The sequence below is a fragment of the Ambystoma mexicanum genome, chromosome 6q (genome assembly GCF_040938575.1).
Source record: "Ambystoma mexicanum isolate Mex_15411 chromosome 6q, UKY_AmexF1_1, whole genome shotgun sequence".
Taxonomy (NCBI): domain Eukaryota; kingdom Metazoa; phylum Chordata; class Amphibia; order Caudata; family Ambystomatidae; genus Ambystoma; species Ambystoma mexicanum.
Genome location: NC_090937.1, coordinates 232,842,709 through 232,867,449, shown reverse-complemented (window position 1 = coordinate 232,867,449; position 24,741 = coordinate 232,842,709). Strand labels below are relative to the sequence as shown.

The window sequence follows — 24,741 nt, the reverse complement described above, 5'->3', positions numbered from 1 at the left end:
CACAAACCTTCAGCACAACAAACAGCACACGCTCCACTACACTTCAATAACAAAACAAACTCCTAGACTAAGCACACGACTACCGGCCAAATACACCCCAGGCCCAGCCAACAGACCCACCGGGCTGAGGCCGCCAACAGCACATCACTGCTCTCTTGCACTTTTCCAGCTTCTTCCCACTAACGCACCCCACCCCCCCCCCTTCCTCTTTCAGAGCCGCCAGAGCGCCAGGGGACCACTCCAGTGGTGATAGTACGCAGTACAAATGTCCTTTAACATTAATATTGGTATTGGGTAACCCACCTATTGGTATAGGTCTGCACTACACAAGTTGGTAGTGTGACTGAGCAGCCAGACTTACCTCAAAAGGGGTAAATGTGAGCTGTAGCATCGAAATCCACACATAGAAGTATCCAAATGACCCACAAGGTTTTCTAGTAAAATGGTCAGTTTTAACAACTAGGCATTCTTTAAAAAGGGCAGTGTGCAAAAATAGAAAAATAAAACTTCATAGCACGTTCTCAGTCAAGATAAGCAAGTAGATACTCTTTAGAGATGCTTCATATACACTTCCTACACCCTAAGGTGACTTCAATTACTAGGACAGTATTGGCATTTATATATCACTTTTTGCACTTTCTAAACTTCTAAGGTTATGGAAAGGCAAGGTTAAGGGAAGTAACAAGGTTTACAGGTTCTCGGAGCATGTGGGCACTTTCTATCACCCAATGAAGTCTAGATGAAATCTTTCTCAGCAATATTAGTAAAAAACAAATGTATCACCTATGAGGGGCAGTTAGTCAATGGGTCATAAGAGTCTGCAGGGAGCCAGGTTAGCCAAGGTCAATTTGAACAATGTCTATGGAGCTGAGGCACTCTTAGATAGCACAGAAGTATTGCACATAGTTGGAGAGTTTGTGGCCCCACAGTGATTTTCCACAATCTGTTAAGCTTGTGGAAGGTAGAGCTGAGATCCTCTGCAAAAAGCAGCTACTGCAAGTCTTAAGTGAGATAATGCAAGCTGCAGACAAAAAAAGGGAAGTACCCCTTAGTCAGCAAAGTAGCTTAGGTTAGAAGAGGATCCAGCTGGCTTCTGTTCTAGCTGCAGTATTGCAGATCCTGGGTTCCTGGGCCTCCGTCGCGGGGACAAGAGGGATGACGTCTGGAGGACTCCTGCACCACAGTTCGAAGGTCGGTCGGAGGCTATGGGCTCTTCAGTTCAGCGGCACTGCACGTTTTCAGCTACCGGCAAAAAGCACCACCATACATATTGGACACGGATGGGCTTCCTTCACTCCTTGAGTCCAGCACTCTGATGACTTGAGCTGGAGTCATCCTGCTTCGGGAGGGTCCTCAGAATTTTCCTTGAGCTTTGGTCCGGCATAATGTTGCACTCTATTACGGATTTCTCGACGCCATCCCACCTGCCCCCCGGCACTCTGTTCCAGCGGCAGCAAAGAAGTAAAGTCAGTTGGGGAAGGTCTTCCAGCAAAGTTGGTCTTGGGGTTAGTTGGCCCAACCAACCCAAGGGAAGAAGTTGTCCTCTCCGGGGCTTCTCTAGTCGATTCGGAAAAGCAGTTTCAGCACACCATCAGGGCATCAACAGGCAGTTCGACAGTCCAGGAGGATACAGCAAACTTCTCTTCACGATTCCTTAGTCTGTTTTGTCCAGTGGTCAACTGTCTTCAGTTCAAGAAGCCTCGCCTTTTATGCTGGTTTCTCCCATCATGCGGAGCCTAGCAGTCCCTCACAAAGCAGGGTGGCTGTCCTAGAAGGACAGCCAACCAATCGGTACTGGGTGCATTCAGATAACCAAGGAGACTAGGGACAGGGAGTGTTGGGCCCTGCCCTGCCAGACACAATGGAGCCAGAGGCAAAAAGAATAAAGGGGTTAAACCTGGTTTGGAACGCAGAGTAAAACCCAAGGAAAACCTCACAAACGAGAAAAGGCAAAAAAAGAAGACTGGCCATTTTGACAAAATAGTCAACCATGGGTGCTATACTGCAGCTGAGGATTCAGCCTGCGGTAGAAAAGCACAATGGTAGGAACATGAAACCACTGCCACCAGCCATTTAAAGTTGTGAGAGTAGCATAAAAATGTTTACATGAGTAAGTAGGAAATGGGGCTACTAAGTAACACCCCCACCCGACTCCAGCGCTCAACATAAAATGGGGTGTGCTGGACCTATATTGTGTAAAAAAAAAAAAAAAAGTCAAGTTCACTTTACTACTCTTGGGAACAGTAGTTCACCAAAGAGAAGGTGTTTAAATCTTAAGAGACATCTAAAGGATTTCTGACACTGCACTGATGAAGGTGCTGTGTGTCACCATACAAAAAGTAGATGCCTGTGGAGTTTCAGACTCCAAAAACAAAGGAAATACAGAATCCAAATCTGATCAAAATACAGGAGGGTGAGAAAAAGGTCTCTCACTCTAGGATAAAAATAAAGTCCTGAAGTCCAGCGAAAGAGCTGGGGGTCTCTAAGGTTGAAGGGAATTGGCACAGGAATGAGAATTCTCCCTAACACTTCTATTTCACATTTTCTTATGGTTTCACTTTGTAACATAAGACACCTTCAGTGATGTGTTACAGGTACACATTGTATCCCTTGTTCCTACTGATATGCCCCCCTCAAACTTCAGCAGAACCACCTCTGGTTCCTGAAGCAACTCTAGAACTTCCTTTTCTATTCCGCTTTCTCTCTTCCCCTCACCTGCTGATGCTTCCGACTGCTCTGCGCACTGGTCACCCTATGAACTCGGGACAGGCTCCTGCATGTCTAGTTGCCCTTGCACTGCCTCTGGGCTCCCCAGCAGTTATTGCAAGCCTATAGTCCCTTCTCTCTGCACTTAAGAGCCACCCGCTGACTGCACTTGTGAGTTAACTGCACTTCCCCTCACTCCCTGGCACTTCTCCCCTTCCCTCTTACCCATACTTGCTCAATCTGAATGACACACGCTCTAGTAAGATTATTTTGTCCTCCCTTTGTCGTGCCTAAAAAGGCACGTTATAAATGCCATATCATATATGCACAGACTTGTTGCAATGAAGCATTTTTATCTTGTATTGTAGTGCTCTATGGTGCACAAAAAAAACAATTTAATATTTGTTTAACTTAATGTGCCTGCTCCTTGTAGTACATGCCCTGTCTTTCGTGCAATCTTGTTTTGCTTCCTACCCTAACCCCCATATTAAGGTACTGCATTTTTGCGAGGTCCTGCCATGGACTTGATTTGTGATTTGCCTACCTAGAAATGGCTGAAAAGGGATTAGGACAGTGGTACCAGTCCACATGTCGCCCAAGGAATGTCTGTTGCTGGGCAGAAGTAAGTCAGTTGGCAGTCCATGATTGGACAGCTGCTACCTGTTGGAATGTTGCAGATACTTGTGGCAGCCGCAAGCACAGATTTTGGATGTGTCTGAGGGTCCTTCTGGTGGTCACCTAATGTAACCAATAACCGGAGAAGCCCAAGGACTACTGCTGCGGGAACCTTTGGTGCCTTCCTCACCTAGACGGGTGGGTCTTTAACAGCCTTGTGTCCTGCACTGCTCTTACCATTGGTGGACTTAAGGATCTGTAGAGCATCCCGTCTGTTGACCATCCACCAAAAGGGTCATCAGTGCTGCACCAGACACCATCTCACATTGAAGCCTGAAATGTGGAAGAACCTCTGTTTGCGGCCTATGAACAGTAAGATGGGCCTGCCTGGGGCCTGTGTTTTACCATTGCCAAGGTTGCTTGCATGACCCAGACAAGCATTTCTTTGCTAACTCTCCACCAGCATTGTCCTGGGATTATCCTTTTGTTGTGGGATCAGCTGCGGTTGTCTGAGAAGGTAATCTGTCATGTGTGATCACTGGAATTGCATCTGCATCAGTGGATCAAAATCACTGCTAGCCCAAGCCAAACTAGACGCCTACTTCAGCCATTGTAAATGCCTGTACCACATGCAGCATGATACAAAGCATAAGTAGTAGGCCCCAATGATTCCTATTTACTTTTGCCATCCCAATTTTGAGAATCTGAATTTAAGGGCGGATTGTACTTAAACGTATGTTGCACCCACACCGCATAGGGATTCAATGGGTGTATAAACCATGTCCTAACACTACCCTTACCTGATCCTAGGTGATGGGGAATCCTGGTCTGGAATTTGTTACTGGCGGAGCTCCTCGGTGTGTTGGAATTGGTAGTGACCCTACTTTTGTGAAGCTCATTTCTACAAGCTTGTGCTGTTAACTTGTAAATAAAAACTGCTGGCTTGAGCCAAGTCTTGTTTCAGGGGGACTCACAACTTGTAAACTGCACCCTTTAGGACACAGGGACTATTAATCTTGCTTACCTGACCAGTGCATAACCTCTTGAGTTTCCTTAGTTAACTGCCTTATTTGTACTCGTGTAACTTCTTTTCATCCCTCCACTTTACTGAAAGCAGTTGTGATACTGCTTTGTGTTGGCTTACAGCTGTAGAATTGTAAAGCAGGCCTTGCACATTCTTAAATGTCGAGTTACTTTATTTTCCTACTCGCCCTAAGAGATATGCACTTACAGTGACTGGTGACAAATGTTACCAGTGATTTGTGTAAAATAGGCCGTTTTTGGCGCACTGCTGCCACTCCAGTAACACAGTGACATTTTTATTTGCCATTTACTGCAAACCATTTGTTTGCCGTAAAGGTCGATTTAGAGTTGCAGCCATCCCGTAACTGGCAGACATGGCTGAGTATTATGCATGTGTCTGGCATTCCTGGATGCAGATGTCTGCATTTGCACTTTTACCTCCTGGGCAAACACTTGAATGTGCCCCTCAAGGGTCACACCGCTTCATACTGGAAGCGTATCCTTTTCTTTTTGGGGATTGGCTGTACAATCACTCCCTCTATGGGGGGGGAGGGTGTCATCCCTCTCAGGGTTTTCACTTCACCGAGTGCTGCAGAGGCCAGGTGCTGTCTGGTTAGCCAGTTCAGCTGTGCTTTCTTGACAAAACAGGGCCTAAGGTGCACAGAGGTGGTGTTGCCTCTGCCTCCATCCCTCGAACTCCAGGCCCAAACTCCTCCAACGGCTCTTCAGTGGAGGGGTTTGTTTTCATGTCAGTGATGGGCAACCCCTTTCTCCCGGCCATACAGGTCATCTCGCTGGCATATTTCTTTCAATTGCAGCCCTCCCTCTGGGCTGTTCCCAAGTCCCCTCCCCCCACCATAGTCTCCCATTTCAAGTTCCATAACTTCTTGTGAAGTGCACAATAACAACCTCGAAGGGACACCGACCACATCAGACAAACGAGAGAGTAGATGGGCAAAATAACCACAACCAAGAACCTGACTAAATGCCATCAAGCGGCAAACAGAGCTGCGCTAAAGGCTCCTCCAAAACATACTAGTAACCCACTTCTCCTTCCATCTCCTCCAACATAACTGACACCACTACACCAGACCTTGGGCTAGCCACACTACATATAAACAAATCAAGAATAAATTTGATGATCTCACCCAGCTCCTCAAATGCTGACGCATACCTAGAGTAAACCACCCGCATAGTCCATAAACCATCAACAATGCCAATACACACCGAGACACCAGATACAGCCACCTGCTACTCTGGATCCCTTGTGGACACTAACCAGTGCGCAAAACCATACCCAACAAAAACACTAACACAAAACACTACCCCACGCTCTAGGCACTGAATCTTGCCCATAGGGTTGAAACACACAGGGCCTACCGCTCAAATTCCCACATGCAAAACAGCACTCGCAGACGCTAGTTACGAAACTATCCTCTCGCACTATCCTCACTAACCTTCCTTTTGACAGACATGAAAGGGCTGGTACTATTTACTTTCTGGTACTGAAGGACAGGGCCGGTGTCCCAGCTTTGATTTGAGGCTTCTGAACTTGTACCTAGGCAAGAATCTGTTCAAGATGGTCACCTTGGCCCAGATCCGCCAGGCTGACTAGTTACAAGACCTGGCCGGCGTCAACGGACCTTCAGATTATCTACGATTTCCCCTGCATGGAGTCTGGCATGAATTCACATGCTCATGAATATTCCCCATCGTCAAGCTGAGAATCCATGGTAAAGAGAAAAATGTTTGTTTTGTTTTTGAACTGTCTTTCTACCAATCACTGGTCTCTGGGTCATACAGCTGCCAGCCAATGACTGCCCTCTACCTAAGCCCCTCCTCTGGCAGCCATCTTCAGATTTTTACCGCATGTTCAAGTGTTGGGAGTCCTCGTGCTTAGCTCTCGAGCTTTGCAGGTTGCGGATACGGCCGCTTCAGGAGTTCCTCGACGCCCGGTGGATACAAGTGGCGGAAAGCTTCGAAGACACGATCTCCCTCTACGGGACTTTCCATCAAACGATCTGGTGGTGGGGCACCCGCGCGCATCTTGCGGCAGGCATGGACTTCTAGACCCCAGGGCATCAGGACACGGCCCTGAAGCTCTGGGCCGTGTTTTGGCCCCTCTGGTCCTTCCTTCCGTTCACCGACAACACCACCCTGATGTTCTACATCCGGAAGCAGGGGGGGCACCAGATCCCCAGCTCTGCAAGGAAGCACAGGGAAGTTACTGGTACACTTTCCCCTGGCAGGAGTGAACAGTCGCCGACTCACTCGGCACGGAGCTGCGCTCTTGCCACGAATGGGGGGCTTCGGCAGGATCAAGTGGATCTCATGTTCCGACGATGGGGCAATCCCCCGATCAATCTGTTAGCAACGGTGACGAACACCAAGTGCCGGAGGTTCGCCAGAAGGTTTCCCCAGCCGGGGAGCATGGGGATGCATTCTCCTTCCCCTGGGACGGCCTGTTCCTCTATGCATTCCCACCGTTGCCGTTACTCCACCAACTGATCAGTCAAATCAGACGTTCCCGGTGCAAGATGATCCTCGTCGTACCAGCGTGGCTGAGGCAGATATGGTTCCTGGACCTTTTGGACATGTCAGCGTCTCCCCGCCCCCCACCCCGTCTCCCTGTCCCTCCCTGTCCCCCCCCCCCCCAGTCAAGCTACCGACGGACGCGGATCTCGCCAGGGAAGGAGGCGCGATCCTGCATCATGTCCCAGGATCTCTGAACCTGCAGGCCTGGCTCCTGCAGCACTAGAGTTGGGAGGCTACAACATCACGGCGGACTGCAAGGAGGTACTTGCCAAGGCCAGGGCTTCCTCGACTCTATGGACATAAATGGAAGAGGTTCTCTGTCTGATGCCGTGCACAGAAGATCAACCCCCTATGGATTACGGCCCCTCAAGTGCTACTGTACTTGCTGTCGCTGGCCAAGGCGGGGCTGGCGCATGCCTCCATCAAAATTAATCTGGCGTCTGTCTCCCGCTACACCAGAACTCCGGGGCGGTCGTCGCTGTGGTCCCACCGCCTGGTGAAGGAGTTCATGAAAGGACTGGTCCGCTCGTTCCTGCCGGTGAAGGCTCCAGCCCTGGCGTGGGAGCTCAATGTGGTGCTGACCAGGCTCATGGTCCTGCCATTCGAGCCTTTGAATTTGGCGCAGCTGAAATTCCTATTGTGGAAGACAGCGTTTCTTGTGGCCATCACCTCCGCACGACAAGTGGGAGAGATATCCAGGCCCTCTCCTGTAAGCCGCTGCACCTGACATTCCACCAGACAAGGGTAGTGCTGAGGACGCACCCCTCCTTCATGACCAAGGTGCCGTCGAACTTCCATCTTATCAAGCCCTTGGTGTCACCAGTTTTCTTCCCGTCGCTGGCTGAGAGGACTCTGCACTCGCTGGATGTAGCTAGAGCGCTGAAGTTCTACGTGGACCGCACAAAGATGGCTCTCCGGCTGCATCATGCACTGTCACCGGTTGGCAAACCGATCATTGCCCAGTCGCCCGAGAGCCCGTTCAATCAGTAACTGTTCTCCAGCATGTGTCTGGCATGGATTCATGTGCAAACCCTCCCTCCAACCCCTCTGCAGCTCTTCTCTTGGTCCTACTGCCACTTGACGTGCTACCAAATCTGAAGATGGCTGCCAGAGGAAGGGCTTAGGTAGAGGGCAGACATTGGCTGGGGGCAGTATGACCCAGAGACCAGTGATTTGTTATTGGTAGAAAGACAGCTCAGAAACGAAACAAACTGATTTATTTATTTATTTATTTATTTTCTTTAACGAGGATTCCCAGCCTGATGGGGAATATTCAAGAGCATGTGAATCCATGCCAGACCCATGCTGGGGAACAACAGTTAACTAACTTGTTCCTTGCCAGTACATCCAAGCACTGGAAATACCCAAGTTTCGACGTTGGAAATTTCCATGGCATGTTCAAAGGCCTGCCCTTTGGTCTGTCTTATAACATGCCCTCAAACAAGCTTTTATTAGTGGTGGCAGCTTGCCGGAGGCACAAGATTCATGTCTTCCCTCCACCTTGGCATTTAGCACCTTCAAGCCCACACCACAGATCTGGCCCACTTTCACCACACGTACCTTCTTCTACGTATTCGGCTACTCCCTCAGCTTAGAATAGTGTCAGATGACCCACATCCTTGTTACCCCACTTCATCCGAGCTCCTCCTGACGCCTCCTTGGGCAGGTCCCTCCCAACTCCTCAGACAGGATAGAAACCATTATTCTGCTAGGTCGCCTCTTACAATACCAGAATATGGTAACATCCTTTGCCCTTGGTTAATCTTCTGGGCCTCCTGGATTAATGTAACTTGGTGTGCCCCAGGCCCAGTTGTGCATGAGGTCACTCTAGTGGCTGCTTTGTCAGTAGTCTCGGGGTGATGTGACAGACCTACTACAAATGCAAGACTGTATCACAGGCATCTTGCACAAAGGCTGGTATTGCCCAAATTGATCGCATACATTTGAACGAATGGTAGATTTGACCTAATTTTGGTCGCTAATTTTTTTCGATCAATTTGGGTGCGAAAATACCGAACATGAAGAGCAGGGGGTGTCCCCGTCCCCCATGTTCGGTATCTTCGGTCGCGGGGGTGTCCCACCTCATCCTTAACAATGGCTACGGGGGACAAAAATTGCTCGGAACCCCGCAGTCAAAACGGGGGCCTGAGCAGTTTCACTGCAGACAGTCCACCCACTACCATGATTTGCGGGCAGACAACCCAGATAGTGCTTCTACCACACTCGCAGTAAGGCGATGTGTGCAGGGAAAAATTCACCTAGAATATGACTTTGAAGAACAGTTCTCCTGCAGTGATGGACTGATCAGTGCCCCCCAAAACATAGGAGTTTAGTAAGGCAAGTGTAACGTGTTCTGACTTTTGAAGGCAAGTGAAGCCTTTTTTTTTTTTTTTTTTTTACTGCAAACAGCAGAACGTGAGCGTCCTATTGATGTCCATGGAAGCAGCAAAAAAAAAATCGTTCCTAACGCACAGGTCTAGTGTGAATAACCTAACTAAATAATCCAGCCAGAGCCCCAATTAAGATGCATGATGAAAAGCAAGTTGTGAGCAAACAGGAGGGGTAGGGACGAAAAACCAGGGGGAAGGGAGATGAAAGAAGGTGGCACAGAGGGGTCACATAGGTGAATATGCATCCATGAGCAATTTCGGTGATGCTGGGTGTAGAGTTTTGCAGTGCATGGGTAGATGCGTAGTCCATTTTGTTCCTTCTTGTCCAGTCGTCCCTTGGATAATTTTCCCTGACTGATAGTAGCCTTGAATTTTCTTTAGTTATTCCATAGGGTAGATGGGAGGGAGGTAGGGGGCGGCGGAGGAGTGCGGCGGAGTGCTGTCGGCTAATTTCCAGTTTTCACAAATTCAGTTCATATCTAGAGGCTGCTGAACGACAAGGTTGTTCAATTAATTTAGCCAATTGCGTAAATACAATTAGTGGGGGGGCTGCATTGTCTGCAAATGCTGCTAACTTGAATTCACCCCCAGTGATCCTGAAGGGCAACGTGGGCAGGAAGTATCTGACACATGTTTGGTTATTTTCCTTCAATTTAATGCACTGATTATATGTAAAGATTGCCACACACGGCCTGGGGAAAACTCTAAACCGCAGCATTGTATGATGTTAAAATGTGTGCATGACAGACCACAGAAAATGCCATCTGACAATATTCTGCATCAATGATTGCTGAGAGAGTATGTATGTTCTAGTAAATTTCATCCCTAAGCATGCTGGTTCCCTAGACACAGGAATGTAAAGGGCAGCTTAACCCTTGGCCATCACTTAGAATGGTCCCATGGTCATCCAACAAATAAATGGGCTAGTTAAGGCAGCAAGTAGGTGTTCCCTCACCCCCTCTCCACCTCCTTTTCGAGAAAAATTACAAGGATTTCGTTCCAAGTTCTACTAATGTTTTAAAACAAACCCTATAAATTGATCTGCTTCCTAAATCCAGGCCCATGCTATGAAACACTAAAACAAAGGGGGATGATCTAGCTGTGACATGCCCAGGTTAATCCAAGTTAACTGAAAAGGATCTAGTAGGTGTGATCTGTGAAGTGTGAAAAGGAGCTATGGCACTTAATGTGGGAATTAGTAAATGGTGTTAAATACCTTGTGTTAGGTTTGTTTGCTGCTAATCAGAAAATATTTAAATAAAGTACGCAAATTGGTATGTGCGCGAGAGCTGCCTTACCCGTAAGTAACTTATTTGTTTACCTTCACATGCAAAATTGAGATGTATTGCCTATCTGAGCCGTCAAGGAGTTTTTCTTTCTCTTTCAGAATGATAGCCCATATCAGGGTGGTGTTTTCTTCTTGACGATTCACTTTCCAACAGACTACCCCTTCAAACCTCCCAAGGTATGTATATATAATTTTTTCTTTTATAATGCGCTTAATACCAGTGAGTGAATTTTAAGCACGGGATCAGGATTTGAACCTGTGTTGTGCTGCTTTGTCTTGCTTCAAAGACTAACATGTTGCCCCAGAGTTATATTTCTTTTAGGGGTTCATCAATCTGTTTTAGATTTGCATTCTATGCATATGGTGGGTGTGAAGCAGCGGTAGACATTTGAAGTTGCCAGAGTCCCTTGCGATGCACCCCAAGGGTCTTGGAGAGCAGGCAGTGACTCTTTACCAACAGACTTGTTTGAAGTTGCTGGATGCAGAATGCTGAACTGAAGAATGGTCACCGGTCTGCAAGGACAAGAAGCAGTACTGCAAGAGGGTATAGTTCACCAGCTGTTGTTCGAAGCCTCATTAGTGTTCCTCCTCGAACAAGTCCCCACTTCAGGGACTCCTGAAAATCTTTCAGCTGGCTTGTTAGAGGCAAGTTTTGAATCTACCCTAGGAAAGCCAACACCTGATGGCTAAGGTGATTAAAACCTTAGGGTTGTCGGCCTCTTTGAGGCCAAATGTCCACGGACCATCGTGATGAAGATCCTCAGAGGGAAACCCTCCTGATTGTTTACGCTGGTGTTGATGCCCCGGTCCCCTAATTATGGTCTAAACCAACTTCTGTCCAGACTGTGGATCGCAATTGGGAGAAGAAACAAAGGAGGTGCCTTCTGACCCATCTTTTCAGTCTTCACTCCACCCCCCCTACCCCTAAGCCTCCACCCCCCCCCCCCGTGGGAGACTAGACCCGCCTTGTCCTCTTGGCAATAGGTAACCCAACCTTTGGTATAGGCTTACTTGAGGTTTCTCAATGTAATTATTTATTAAACAGTCCATTTTAAAATAAACCTTCTTTAGAAGAGGAGCAATTGGCAACAATAAAATACACTTTAAAAATATACTGTTTCAGTTAGGTAGATACCCTTGTGGGATGATGTGTCGCGCGCGCGCACACACACACACTTCCTACACCCTGAGGTGACTTCAATTGCTAGGACACTGTGGACATTAATATATCTCGGTTTACCCTTAAAATGCACTACGTCAATATGTCAATCGCTCATTTATGCGGACAATCTCATCCTGCTGGACCGCACAGAAATAGGCTGGCAGTGACCGCTAAAGGGTCTTCATAATTATGCAGTGGTCAATAACTTGCAGATAAACATCGCAAAGAAAAATATTTGAATTCTCAAAGATCAGGAAGAAAACTTAACACCTAATTCTTGTCCAGGTGCCAGGTGAATTTCTTTAAAGGTCCAGTCTTTCAGATACTTGGGCATAACTATCTCCTCAAGAAAAACAGAAGTGAACTCCTGACTCAAAGTTCATACCCTCACAAGCCAAGCCCTGATTATTAAAAGGAAGTTCTGTAAGTTCTCATTGATTCCAAACGCAGAATTCTAAAAGTCCAAGGTAATACCAACACTTGCGTACGGGTCGGAAGCCTTAATGAACATACCAGAAAAATTGTGGCCACTTGAAGGCCGATTCTGGAAAAACGTCTGAGTTCTCCAGCATGGGGGTCTGGCATGGATTCACATGCTCATGAATATTCCCCGTCGTCAGGCTGGGAATCCTCGGTAAAGAAAAATCAGTATCAGTTTCGTTTCTGATCTCTTTCGTAGTAGTAACCAATCACTGATCTCTGCGTCATACTGACCACAGCCAATAACTGCCATCTCCCTAAGCCCCGCCTCTGGCAGCCATCTTCAGATTTTTACCGCACGTTCAAGTGTTGGGATCCTCGTGCTATTGCTCTCGAACGTTAGTGCTTTTTTTGCGCTTTTTCTTAGGACAATTTTCTCTTTCAGTCAAAAGAGCCTCAAGCTCCACCGTTTCTTTATCTGATCAACGGGGACCCGTGTCGGATTCTTCTACGCCCCTCAAGGGTGAAGATTTCGTCAAGCCACGCTTTTGGAGGACTCCAGAAGTTTCTCAGGCCCTTCTCGAGCATGGCCCAGGAGAAGGGAAGCTCGACGCCCGGAAAGTTTTTCAGGGTCTGTCCTGGATGCCAGCTTCAGAATGTCTTTAAGGAGGACGAACACTCCCTTTGCCTTTACTGCCTGCATGAAGACAAGACGCACGTGGAGAAGGACTGTGCGTTTTGCGGCAATATGTCGGAGCGGACCATGAAGGACCGCCATCAGCGTCTCGCCAACTGGCTGGAAGGAAAGAGCCCGTCAGGCGAGAAGAAGTCCGAGCGGTCTTCTAAGACCGTTGAGGGCGCCCCGGCGACGGGGGTCCAACAGAAGGCCAAGCACCGCGAGTCCGCTGGCACAGGGAGCGCCGAACGGTCGGGCTCTACGGGCGCCAGGCAGGGCGCATCCTCCCCGGCGCCATCGACCACGGCGAAGCTCCTGGAGAGACCCCGGTCGTGCTCGAAGGCCCCATCGGAGGGGGAGCGAGGTGGTGACCCTCCCCCCAAGGAGAAGGCGGTGAGCGCACCTAAGGTGGTGAAAGCCTTGATCCATCCGGCCAATGCCTCTATCGAGACAGTTGCGGCGGCCCTGGCTCAGCCTGTGGAGGCTACACCAGTGGTGGCGACCTCGGGGCCCAGAATCTCCCTGCCACCGCGGAGGGAGTCCTCTTTCATGCCCATCGACAGGACCCCCGTGAAACCTCAGACGGAGAAGAAAAAGGGGGGGCAGGAGGTTGTCGTGGATTCGGCCTCAACCTCTGAGGAGGAGCTGATCAAAGTCTTAGGCCACGGCGCTGGCGTGGAAGAAGACCATCCTGTCGGGAGGGACCCCGACGTGGGAGACGACGAGAACGTCGAGGGTGCCGACGGGGCTCCTGATCGCCCGTCGGAACCCCCTCAACCAGTGCCGCAAGACAACTCGGCGGCCATTTTGTTGGCTATACAGTCCTTATGCTCGGAGATAAGGACGAGACTGCCGTTACCACCAACGGAGGAACCTCTCCCGACGGGGGACCCAGAGCCAGGCCCTTCTGGGAGCCCTCTTAAGAGAAGGAGGATTCATCCTCCACCTCCTTTTCAACCATCGCGCCCTGCTCGGCCCTCCGCCCCGTCCACGACACGTGGGGATGATACGGGGACAGACACGGCCGCGACGGGTACAGACGACGAGGTTTACGACGAGGATCTCCCGTCGTCGCCTCCCACCCGGGCTTCCCCGCCCGACGAGATTGGATCGTTTCACGCCATGATCGCCAGGGCATCCAAGCTTTTCCAGCTCTGCCCGGAAGAGAAGGAAGGTTTCCTTTATCAACGGCGCGAGACCAAGAGGAAGACGGTCCTCGCTGTACCTCTACTGGACGATATCTGGGATGAGGGTCTCTCCCTCCTCAAGAACCCATCCACAACGCCGGCTAGAAGGGATCGGTACGAGAAGTACCGGGTCCCGGACGCGGCCCCCTTGTGCCTTCGGGCACAGCCGACCCCGGAATTGGTCGTCTCCGCGGCGGCCAGGAAGAAAGTTGGGGGGGGGGGGGGGGCTCGGCCTCTACGTCAACCTCCCCGCCGGACGGCGAGGGAAAGAAATTGGACACGATGGGACGCAGAGTCATCTCATCGGCAGAGACGAAGATTAAGGCTGCCAACGCCTTGGCTATCGTAGCCCTCTATGACAGGGAGTTGTGGTACAAACTCGCCCCCCCTGCTGGACTTACTACCAGACGACAAGAGGGCGGAGGCCCTAGAGATCTTGCAGGAAGGAGAAGTGGCGTCGGACCACGCCATTACGATAGCGACGGACATCGCTGACACTGGATTTCACCAGTTGGGCAACGGCGTGTGCCTTAGGCGGCGTGGATGGCTCAAGGCTACTGACTTCCGTCAGGAAGTGCAGACCATGGTCTTGGACATGCCGTTCGACGGGAGCAACCTGTTTGGGAAAACAGTGGACGATTCCCTACAAGCCATCAAGGCGGAGACGGCCCGGGCTCTTGGTGTTCTCCAGCAACGACGGCCGCCCTTTCGGAGCGGCGGAGGCAAACAGGGTGCCTCCAAAGGTTCCAGCGGCGGATTTTTCACCTATCGTCAAGCGGCCTGTTCATCGTCACATGAAGCCTACAGGGGACAAGGCAAGTCGGGCGGACCCCGCCGTCGTTGCCAAGGAGGACAAGGCGGCAAAGCCTCGTCGAAGCAGGGCTGAACCGGCCGTGGGGTCGGGCCCCTGGGCCCCCACCGAAGCACCCCGGTGGGAGGCCGGCTGGCGAACTTCGTCAGCGTGTGGGAGTCCATCTCCGCCGACCGTTGGGTGCTGGACGCCCTGGCTCAGGGTCACGCGCTCGAGTTTCTAAAGAGGTGCCCGCGCGTCCCCCCTGTGGCCAGGAAGGAACATCACGTCCCTCAACTTCTCTTGGTGGTAAGGGCGATGCTCAGGAAGGGCGCCATCGAGCTCGTCCCAAAGAGGCTTCGGGGCTCCGGAGTTTACTCAAGATATTTCCTCGAAGAAGAAGACGGGAGGATGGCGTCCCATCCTGGACCTACGACGACTGAACAAATTCATCAAGGCACAGAAGTTCCAGATGGTCACCCTCCAACACGTCCTGGGTCAACTGGAGGAGGGCGATTTCCTGTCGTCGTTGGATTTGGAGGATGCCTACTTCCATATCCCCATCCTAAAGGGACACCGAAAGTTTCTCAGATTCGTGGTCCAAGGGCGTCACTACCAGTTCAGAGCCCTTCCCTTCGGATTGAGGTCGGCACCCAGGGTGTTCACCAAGTGCCTCGCACCGGTGGCGGCGCGGCTGCGCCTAGAGGGGATCCACGTCTACCCCTACCTGGACGACTGGCTCATCCGAGCAAAGACGAAGGAGCTCGCCGTGGAGCACACGGCAAGGACCGTCCAACTACTCACGGACCTGGGATTCTCCATAAACTACGCCAAGTCCCACCTGGTGCCCGCGCAAGACGCACTGTTTCTGGGAGCGAAGCTCGACACAGTGTCGCTTCTGGCCTCTCTGTCGGAGGAAAGGACGAGGGCATCTTGGGCAAGGTGCAGCGGATGCTGGTTGCGGACGCGGCCAGGGTGAGGTCCATCAAGTCCCTCCTCGGAATGATGTCTTCTTGCATTTATCTCATCCGCCTGTGCAGGCTCCGGATGCGCCCTTTGCAGGAGTTCCTGGACGCGCGCTGGATCCAGACGACGGGCCGCTTCGAGGAGAGGATCACACTCGACGAGTTTCCGACGAGCGATCCGGTGGTGGGGCACCCGCGCGCATCTGACGGCGGGCATGGACTTCCAGACCCCGGGCCACCAGAAGACCGTGACCACGGATGCCTCCCTGGAGGGGTGGGGAGCGCCGACCGAAAACCTGCACGCGAGGGGTCTTTGGCTGCCAGCGGAGAGGTCCCTCCATATCAACGTCCTGGAACTCCGTGCAGTGTTTTGGGCCCTCCGGTCCTTTCTTCCGTCCCTCAAGGGCAAGGTGGTGAGGATCTTCACCGACAACACCACCACCATGTTCTACATCAGGAAGCAGGGCGGTACCAGATCCCCAGCCCAAGGAGGCACAGGATCTGTGGCATTGGGCCGTCGCCCAAGGGATGTTTCTGATGCCGTTTCATCTGGCAGGAATAAAAAACACCATCGCCGACTCGCTCAGCAGAGAGCTGCGCTCATGCCACGAGTGGGAACTACGACAGGATCTAGTGGACCGCCTCTTCCGACGGTGGGGCACACCCCAGATCGACCTGTTCGCGACGGCGACTAACTCCAAGTGCCGGAGGTTCGCCAGCAGGTTTCCCCAGCTGAGGAGCATGGGCGATGCTTTCTCGTTCCCCTGGGAGGGCCTGTTCCTACATGCGTTCCCTCCATTGCCGCTGCTGATCCGGCTCATCAACCAGCTCAAGAGGTCACGGTGCAGGATGATCCTCGTCGCACCTGCGTGGCCGAGGCAGATATCGTTCCCGGACCTTCTGGACTTGTCAGCGTCCCCGTCAATCAAACTGCCAGTGGACGCGCATCTTCTCTCCAGGGAAGGAGGCGCCATCCTCCATCACGACCCGAAGTCGCTGAACTTGCAGGTCTGGCTCCTGCAGCGTTCGAGTTTGGAGGTTACGACATACCGGCCGACTGCAGAGAGGTTCTTGCAAAGGCCAGGGCGTCCTCAACTCTTAAATGCTACGGACACAAATGGAAGAGGTTCTCTGTCTGGTGCCACGCACAGAAGATTAACCCTCTACGGATTACGGCTCCCCAAGTACTGCCGTACCTGCTGACGCTGGCCAAGGCTGGACTGGCGCACGCTTCCATCAAGATTCATCTTGCTGCGATCTCCCGATACACCAGAACCACGGGACGGTCGTCTTTGTGGTCTCATCGTCTGGTGAAAGAATTCATGAAGGGACTCTTCAGATCGTTCCCGCCGGTGAAGGCCCCGGCCCCGGCGTGGGAGCTCAACGTGGTGCTGACCAAGCTCATGGGACCTCCGTTCGAGCCTCTGCACTCGGCTCAGTTGAAGTTCTTGTCGTGGAAAACAGCGTTTCTTGTGGCCATCACCTCCGCACGACGGGTGGGAGAGATCCAGGCCCTTTCCTGCAAGCCCCCCTACTTGACTTTTCACGACACGAGGGTAGTGCTCAGGACGCACCCCTCCTTCATGCCCAAGGTGCCGTCGGACTTCCACCTCAACGAACCCTTGGTGTTGCCCGTTTTCTTCCCGTCGCCTTCGTCGCCGGCTGAAAGGACTTTGCACTCGCTGGATGTGGCTAGAGCGCTGAAGTTCTACGTGGACCGCACGAAGTGTTTTCGGAAGACGTCACAACTTTTTGTGAACTTTGGACCTGTCAATCAGGGGAAGGCTCTCTCGAAGGCTTCCATTTCCAGATGGCTCTCCGGCTGTATCATGTACTGCCATCGGTTGGCAAACCGACCGCTGCCTGGCCGTCCTAGAGCCCATTCCACCAGAGCGATCGCAGTTACCACAGCGTTCCTATCTGGTGTGCCCTTGCTGGACATCTGCAGGGCTGCTACGTGGAGGTCGACGCACACCTTCACGAAATTCTACTGCGTCGATCGGGATTCCAGGGAGGAGTCCCGGGTCGGCCAAGCAGTGCTGCGCAACCTGTTCGCCTAAGGTGAGCCTGGTGAGGAGGTAAGAATTGCTTAATGTTGAGTTTTGATGTAATGCTTAATGTTGAGCCTTTGCCACCTCCCGTGGTTGTGCATGTGTGTACTGCTATGTATTCTTTCATTCATGAGCATGTGAATCCATGCCAGACCCCATGCTGGAGAAGGAACAAGTTAATTACCTGTAACTGTTGTTCTCCAGCATGGGTCTGGCATGGATTCACATGCGAACCCTCCCGCCTACCCCTCTGCGGCTCTTCACTTGGTCATACTGCCTCTTCACGTGCTAGCAAATCTGAAGATGCTGCCAGAGGCGGGGCTTAGGGGGATGGCAGTCATTGGCTGTGGTCAGTATGACGCAGAGATCAGTGATTGGTTACTACTGCGAAAGACAGATCAGAAACGAAACTGATACTGATTTTTCTTTACCGAGGATTCCCAGCCTGACGGGGAATATTCATGAGCATGTGAATCCATGCCAGACCCATGCTGGAGAACAACAGTTACAGGTAAGTAACTTGTTCCTTCCATTCTCTACACCAATCTAGTGATTAGGAAAGGGCTTGGCCTAAACTTGCTTCTGATGGCAGTCTAATGGAAAAAAACCTCTCCTTTGGAAATGTAATCTTCTGCAGTACGTATGATTAACTTTATTCAGGAGGAACTCCAAAGTAGTCATCCATGGATCAATTTCTGGGGGAAAAGTTTGTGTTGCGCTGAAAAAATCCACTGAATCCCAAATAGATCTCTTCAGCATCAGTGGAAAAAACTGTCTTGATGACTAGATAAAAACAAATGACGAGATGGCACCCCCAACAGTTTTTTTAATCAAGATCTGGCAACTGAGCACAGGAAAAGGGATCCCTCCACCCGTACACTGCCAAATGTCCAGACTCGGAAGTTAGGTGCAGCTTTGAGAATCAGTTTTAATTTATGCTTAACGGGAGAGATTGTTGCAATCGGAGACACCCAGCCAAAGGAAGGCCATCTGGCTGCAGGTTTTGTCTGTAGAAAGACTGTAAAGAAACTCTCAAACACCTTTTTGTAACATGTCCCTTTTTTACAGAGCAAAGGGCTGGCCATTTTGCCCGTTTTCTGGAGAAACTCCAAACAATTATTTGCAGACACATGGTGGACATATCTGCTGGCAGGTCATAGTCTCATACTTTGCCAATTGTAGCTTTTTACAAAATCATTTTGGAAAAGGAACTCAAAAAGGAATCTGAAGTATAAAACATCACTTGTCTCAAGCTCCATGCCCGGCCTGACTAGCAGTAATTCTGCACTAGTAGCGTCATGATTGGTTTTGCTAAGTTTATCTATACAAGTAGGGTATGTATGATTTTTTTTTGGACGGACGGTTAAACAGTCATAGGGTAAGAAGAGTCTTCAGGGAGCCAGGACAGCCAATGTCAATTGAGCAAAGTCTAGGGGAGCTGAGGCACCTCTTGAAGATAGCACAAAAGTCTTGCACAATGTTAAACAGGGTTTTGTTGTAAGAAGAAATCACTGTTGCCTCTCAAGCTGGGAGGCTTGTCTAGAAGCAAAGATGCAAGAAACTCTGCAAAAGGCAGCAAATGCAAGTCTCCAGTGAGAGCAAGAAAGCTACACACAAGAGGTAAGTACCGCTAGTTGCACAGTACCTGGAGTCTGAAGAAAAGGTTCCAGCTGGCTTCTGTTCCTGTTCTAGTCCTGCAGATCCTGTACCTGGGCCTCATTCCTGGGGACTCCTGCACTACAGTTTGAATGTCGGCAGCAGCAATGGGCACACACCAGATCAGCGGTACTTTGCCGTTTCAGCTACTCGCAAATAGCACCACCGCAGTTCTTGGACACCTTCTGGACTTTCCTTGCTTCTGGGGTCCAGTACTCTGAGGGAGCTCAGGCTTGGTTAGTCCTAGTTCGAGGGAGTCCGGATTATCTTCCTAGAGCTCTGGTCCGGTTTAAAGGTAATCCACTCGTCCTGGTGTTCCTGACCCCTGGCACTCTGTTCCTGCAGCAGCAAAGAAGTACAGCCAGCAGAGAGGGAGAGAGAGGGGCGGGGGTACGGTAGGTTCCAGGCAAGTTCGTCTTGGGGCTGATTGGTCCTGCCAACCCAAGGGGAGAAGTCGTCCTTCCAGGCTTCTCTAGTAGATTAGAAATTCGGAGCTTCAGCACTGCAGCAGGGCTTCACCAGGCAAACCAACGGTCCAGGAGGATGCAGCAAGCTTCTCTTCCAGTTTCTTCTTCAGTTCCTTCGGCCAGTGGTCTACTCTGCCTTCCGTGCAAAATGACTCTCCTTTTATGCAAGTTTCTCCCATTCATTCGCAGCCTAGGTGTCACTCGCACAGCAGGATGGCTGTCCTCCAAGGACAGCCAGCCGCCAATCATCTTTCGGTGCAAGGAGACTAAGCACACAGTTTCGGGAACCTCCCTTGCTTCCTGCCCTGCCAGACACAGGCTTCACCTGTGAATCCCGCCAAAGACTAAATGGACAAAGGGACGAAACCTGGTTTGGCACAGAGTAAATCTCAAAGGGCCTTTCCAACAAGAAATGGTAAAAAATATACTAGGTCATTGACAAAAAGGGCACCCATGGGTGCTATACTGCAGCTGAGGATTCGGCCTGCGGTAAAGACGCACAATGGTAGGAACATTAAACCACTGCCACCAGCCATTAATTGTGTTGCATGAGAAGGTAGACAAAGGGGATACTGAGTAACTCCTCAGCACTCCATGTAAGATAGTGTGTACTGGGTCCTCAAAGAAAAAAGGTAAGTAAAGTCAATTTCACTAACTACTGTTGGAAACAGTAGTTAATCCAAGAGAAGGTATTTAAACCTTAACAGAAATCCAAAACTACTTTTCTGTGACACTGCACCGGGGGTGCTGTGTCACAATGTAAAAAGATGCCGCCTATGGAGTTTGTTAGATTACAAAACCAAAAGAAACACAGGGTTTAAATCAGAGGAAAATACATGAGGGTGAGAAAAACGGCTCACTCACTCCAGCATAAAAATGAAAAGGCCTAAAGTCCAGCAAAAGCGCTTGGGGTCTTGAAGGTAGAAGGGGAATTAACACAGAATTGAGAATTCTCCCTAACAGTTACCTTTGGGCAGAGAGTAAGAGGGTAGATGCCTGGGGGAGGAAGGTTTCTAGCTCGGGCAGCCTGGGCCTGAGCGCCAACGCCTCCTGTGCCTTGACCAAATTCTCTGGTGGTCTGTGGTCTGCTGTCTCTGGGCTACAGAGCACCTCCCTGTAGGGGATATTCGGGAGGGCTTTGAAGCCCTGGTTAAGGATTGCAGGAAAGCGTTGGTAAAAATCTTCAGTCAAGCCTGGATACGGACTACTGTGGCTCAAACAATGTCCATGTGGGATGGTGTTCAGGAGGTACTTGTGGATCAGGACCTTCGATTTTTGGTTGATTTTCAGGTTATACTCCTGGACTTGTCTTTGATGGCAGCAATTTGTTTGGGTTGAAAGCTAAGGAGTCCTCAAAATGTCAGCTCTCCATGTCGACTGCTAAGTCTCTGGGTCAGCGGTTCAGCAGCAATAAGGCAGGGCGTAGGGGTTTTAGCCCCCCCTCATGTCCTACGTCCACAGGGTCGGTGGGCAAGCTCCCCAAGGCAAACCTATGCAGTGCCGTCCAACTAGAGGTCGTGGCAGATTGCCTCCCCAGTGGCTTCCTCAGCCCTCAGTGTGAAGTTCCTGTGAAAGACTCCCCCCCCCCCCCCCACTCATCCACCTGTGTGGGAGTCAGGATTTCACAGTTCGGCAAGGAGGGGGGGGATCTTACCACATCCAAAACAGACTTGCAGGTCGTTGGAGTACTTTCTAACTTTTGCTCAGCATCCTCTAAACTATTCCCCGACCAATCTGTGCTTGCTTCAGGACCCTCTCCTGTTGGAGGTTAATCAAGTTCTATATGGCTCCCTTCGCCAGATCTGGTGTCCAGCTCGGAATGAGATGAGGGTTTGTACTTTACCTCTTTTCTTGTGCCAAAGGGCTGGTTCTTGCGTCCCATACTAGAACTGCAGTTCTTGAACCTAAACATTTTTAAGTTCAAGATGGTTGCCCTGGCTCAGATCATTGCCACCCTCTGTTGGGACAGTTTTTTTCTGAAGTCCAACTAAGGGCTTAGTAAAACCATTCCATGCTACTGAGACAGAACAAGACTCCTCTTATTATAAGGCTGTACCACCTGAGTTCAGAGGCAGAACAGCCAGGCTCATCTTAGAAGGGAGAGAGGGCTGTAGAATCAGTACAAATAAATTGTAATAACCATGGTCAAAAGAAACACACACACTATGTATTGTAGTTAAATAAACAATTTATTTAAACAAGTAGGCCCAGATAAATCTTGGGGTGGGGGGGAGGGGTGAGTACTATCACAGATAATATAAACACGCCACTATACTTGCATGTACACAGACCAAAGCATATAATCTTATTTGGAGCATCTAACAGGAGTTCTAGGGAAGTCGAAACCAATAGTTATTTTTGGATTACTTATAGTAATACAGGGTAGTAGACCCTAACAGTTGTACCGTGACGCTCATCAAGCAATCGCATAGTAAGTCAACTGGAGAATATACTTTTTGGAATAGTGGAACACTTATTCCAGGAGCAGTATAAACCTACACACCTGATTCAAGATAACATTTATTGTAGGGGAGTTGGACCTGGGGTGTAATAATCAATTACAGTTGCTTTTCAGTTCATAGACTGAAGCAGTAACTAACTTATTGTAGGATAACAGTTATGCTCAAGGTCAGTAAAACCTATGTTTTTGGAAGGAGCTACCAGCAACCTAAAAGGTAAGTATGAGCTTGACAGACTTATTCTGGACAGGCTTACTGCAAGTCAGGGGAAGCAAGATCCAATTGGGGACACTCCTACAATTATCCCAACAGGAATAATACAGTGAAACCAGCAGCATTACGTTTGGGAAGAAGGGAACCCAATTCACAGGTGAGTAAACTAACCAGTCTACTTTCTGTTAGAATGGCGAGTAAGACTTTCTGCCTTCTTATTTAAGAAGGCACACCGCTTACTTGGGGGAAGTAAATCCTATATATACTTTTCAGAATGGCAAAACATCTCTGAGGTAAGCAATAACATTTTGTAAGTATTCACCCAGAGTCAAAGTTACCAACTAACTAATTCACAAGTGAACTTCAACACTTGTTTTACTTTTCAAGACAGACACCCTTTAAAGTATTGAGCCTTTCCCTATTCTAGTACATGTGTTCTCTCTGAGGTAGAAGAGGGACACTAGTGGTCTAGGAGCCAGCTGTAGGCCGGATGATATGGGGCTCAGTTGCAGGCAAAGTTCAGAGTTCCAGACGAAGACTGTTTTAACAAGTAAGTATTTTACTTTAGTTATTTGAGGGTCCAGGGACTTATGAGAAGACTCCCTACAAGGATTCCAGCAGTGGGTCTGGGTGGACTGGCCGAGAGACCTCCCAAACACAGAAAACGCTCAAACTACACAGGAATCACAAGAGACAAGGTATTTCGTTAGTAAGGAAATACCCCAGCCAGCACAGTACCTCAGCACTGAATATTTTGCAGCAGGCGGACTTCAGGACCTGTAGCCAAAAATCTGGTCGTTGAATTCCTTCAAGAAGGCAAGGCACTGGAAGGACTTTTTCAGCAAGGATCACACTGGAAAGGCCCTAGGCATAGTTTTCATCAAGGCTGGCTGTAGCTCTATGGATTTGGCAGCTTTTTCCAGAGTACAGAAGACAGACTATCGCTGGTCAGATTCTTGTCGTTTGCAAGGTCCAGCACACTGCTGAGACATTTCAGACTCGATTCAGGTCTCTGGAGGTCCAGCAGGATGCCCACAAATTTTCAGCAAGATTTGCAAATCGTAAGATTGTGCACTGCACAATGGCTCAAGGTCCCAGGGTATTTGGGTATTGCAGCCCCGCAAGGTCGCAGTGGGATGGCTCAAAATGCAGGTCTTGTTGAGTCTAGTGGGTCTCCCCAGGCTCTGTCCTCTTTTTCCGAGTCCCTATGTCAATTGGAAGGAAGGGCTATAGCAGGCTCCGGTTACACAGTAGGCTCTCCGGTCACTGGAAATAGTCAGCCATGTTTCCTTCATCATCCTCTTCGGTTTTGGTTCCAGTGGTCGTCTGCCTTTTCAGCTTCCAGGATCAGACTTTTATGCAGGAGCCCAGCCAATCAAACAGCCATGCAACATTACAAGTGAGGCGGGCGGGGGCGGTGATCCTTTCAGGACAGCCAGCCTCCCACTTTCAACTGGGTTCTCACAATCGGGCTGGAAGACAAAGGACTGCAGAGTTTTGGACTCCTCCCTTGCTTCCTGCCGTCAGGCACTCTGGAGCTTGGGCGTGGAGTCCACAGAACTCCTTCCAAAGATAAAAATCGCACAAAGGAATTTTCCACCCTGGATGTCGGAGGTGGGGGTGGGGGAGAAGGAACAAGAAAAGATGAACACTAAAATGGCAAAAAAAGAGACTGGCTCATCTTGGTGAAATGAGCACCCATGGGTGCCTTTACCGGGGCTGTGCCAACAGCATGCAGTGAATGTGCACCGAATTAACTGCTACCAGCCATTAACGTTAAGTTTGTCCTAACATAAATGTTAGAGTATCCCCTTTCGCATTTTAAATGTATCTCCCTAGCACTCAACATAAGGTGGGGGCTACTGGTGTCACCTAATAAAATGTAAAAGGGATCCAAAGATCTTTTCTACCATTGGGATCTGTAGTTCTAACAAGTTTAGCCAGAGAAAGTTAAAAGTGGAGCCCCTAGGGCAAACCAGCAACAATAGGCACTTATTGCCAAAAAGTTGTCAGGACAACTTTTTTAAAAAACACTATGGAGAGTCTTAAAGACACTCATAAAAGAGTAAACTATTCTGTGTGTGGGAAAAGGTTCCCACTCGCAGGTATAAGTAAAGATAATCCACCAGTAAAAGCAA

At 49.9% G+C, this 24,741-nt stretch overlaps 1 protein-coding gene across 1 annotated transcript in view; it reads left to right on the top strand.

Moving 5' to 3' along the window:
* UBE2D3 (ubiquitin conjugating enzyme E2 D3) overlaps positions 1-24,741 on the top strand; it is a 269,547-nt gene that overhangs the window by 142,961 nt on the left and 101,845 nt on the right. The window contains exon 4 of the mRNA XM_069630692.1: positions 10,657-10,734. Within this exon, the coding sequence (XP_069486793.1) occupies positions 10,657-10,734 (78 nt within the window). The remainder of the gene's footprint in view (positions 1-10,656; positions 10,735-24,741) is intronic.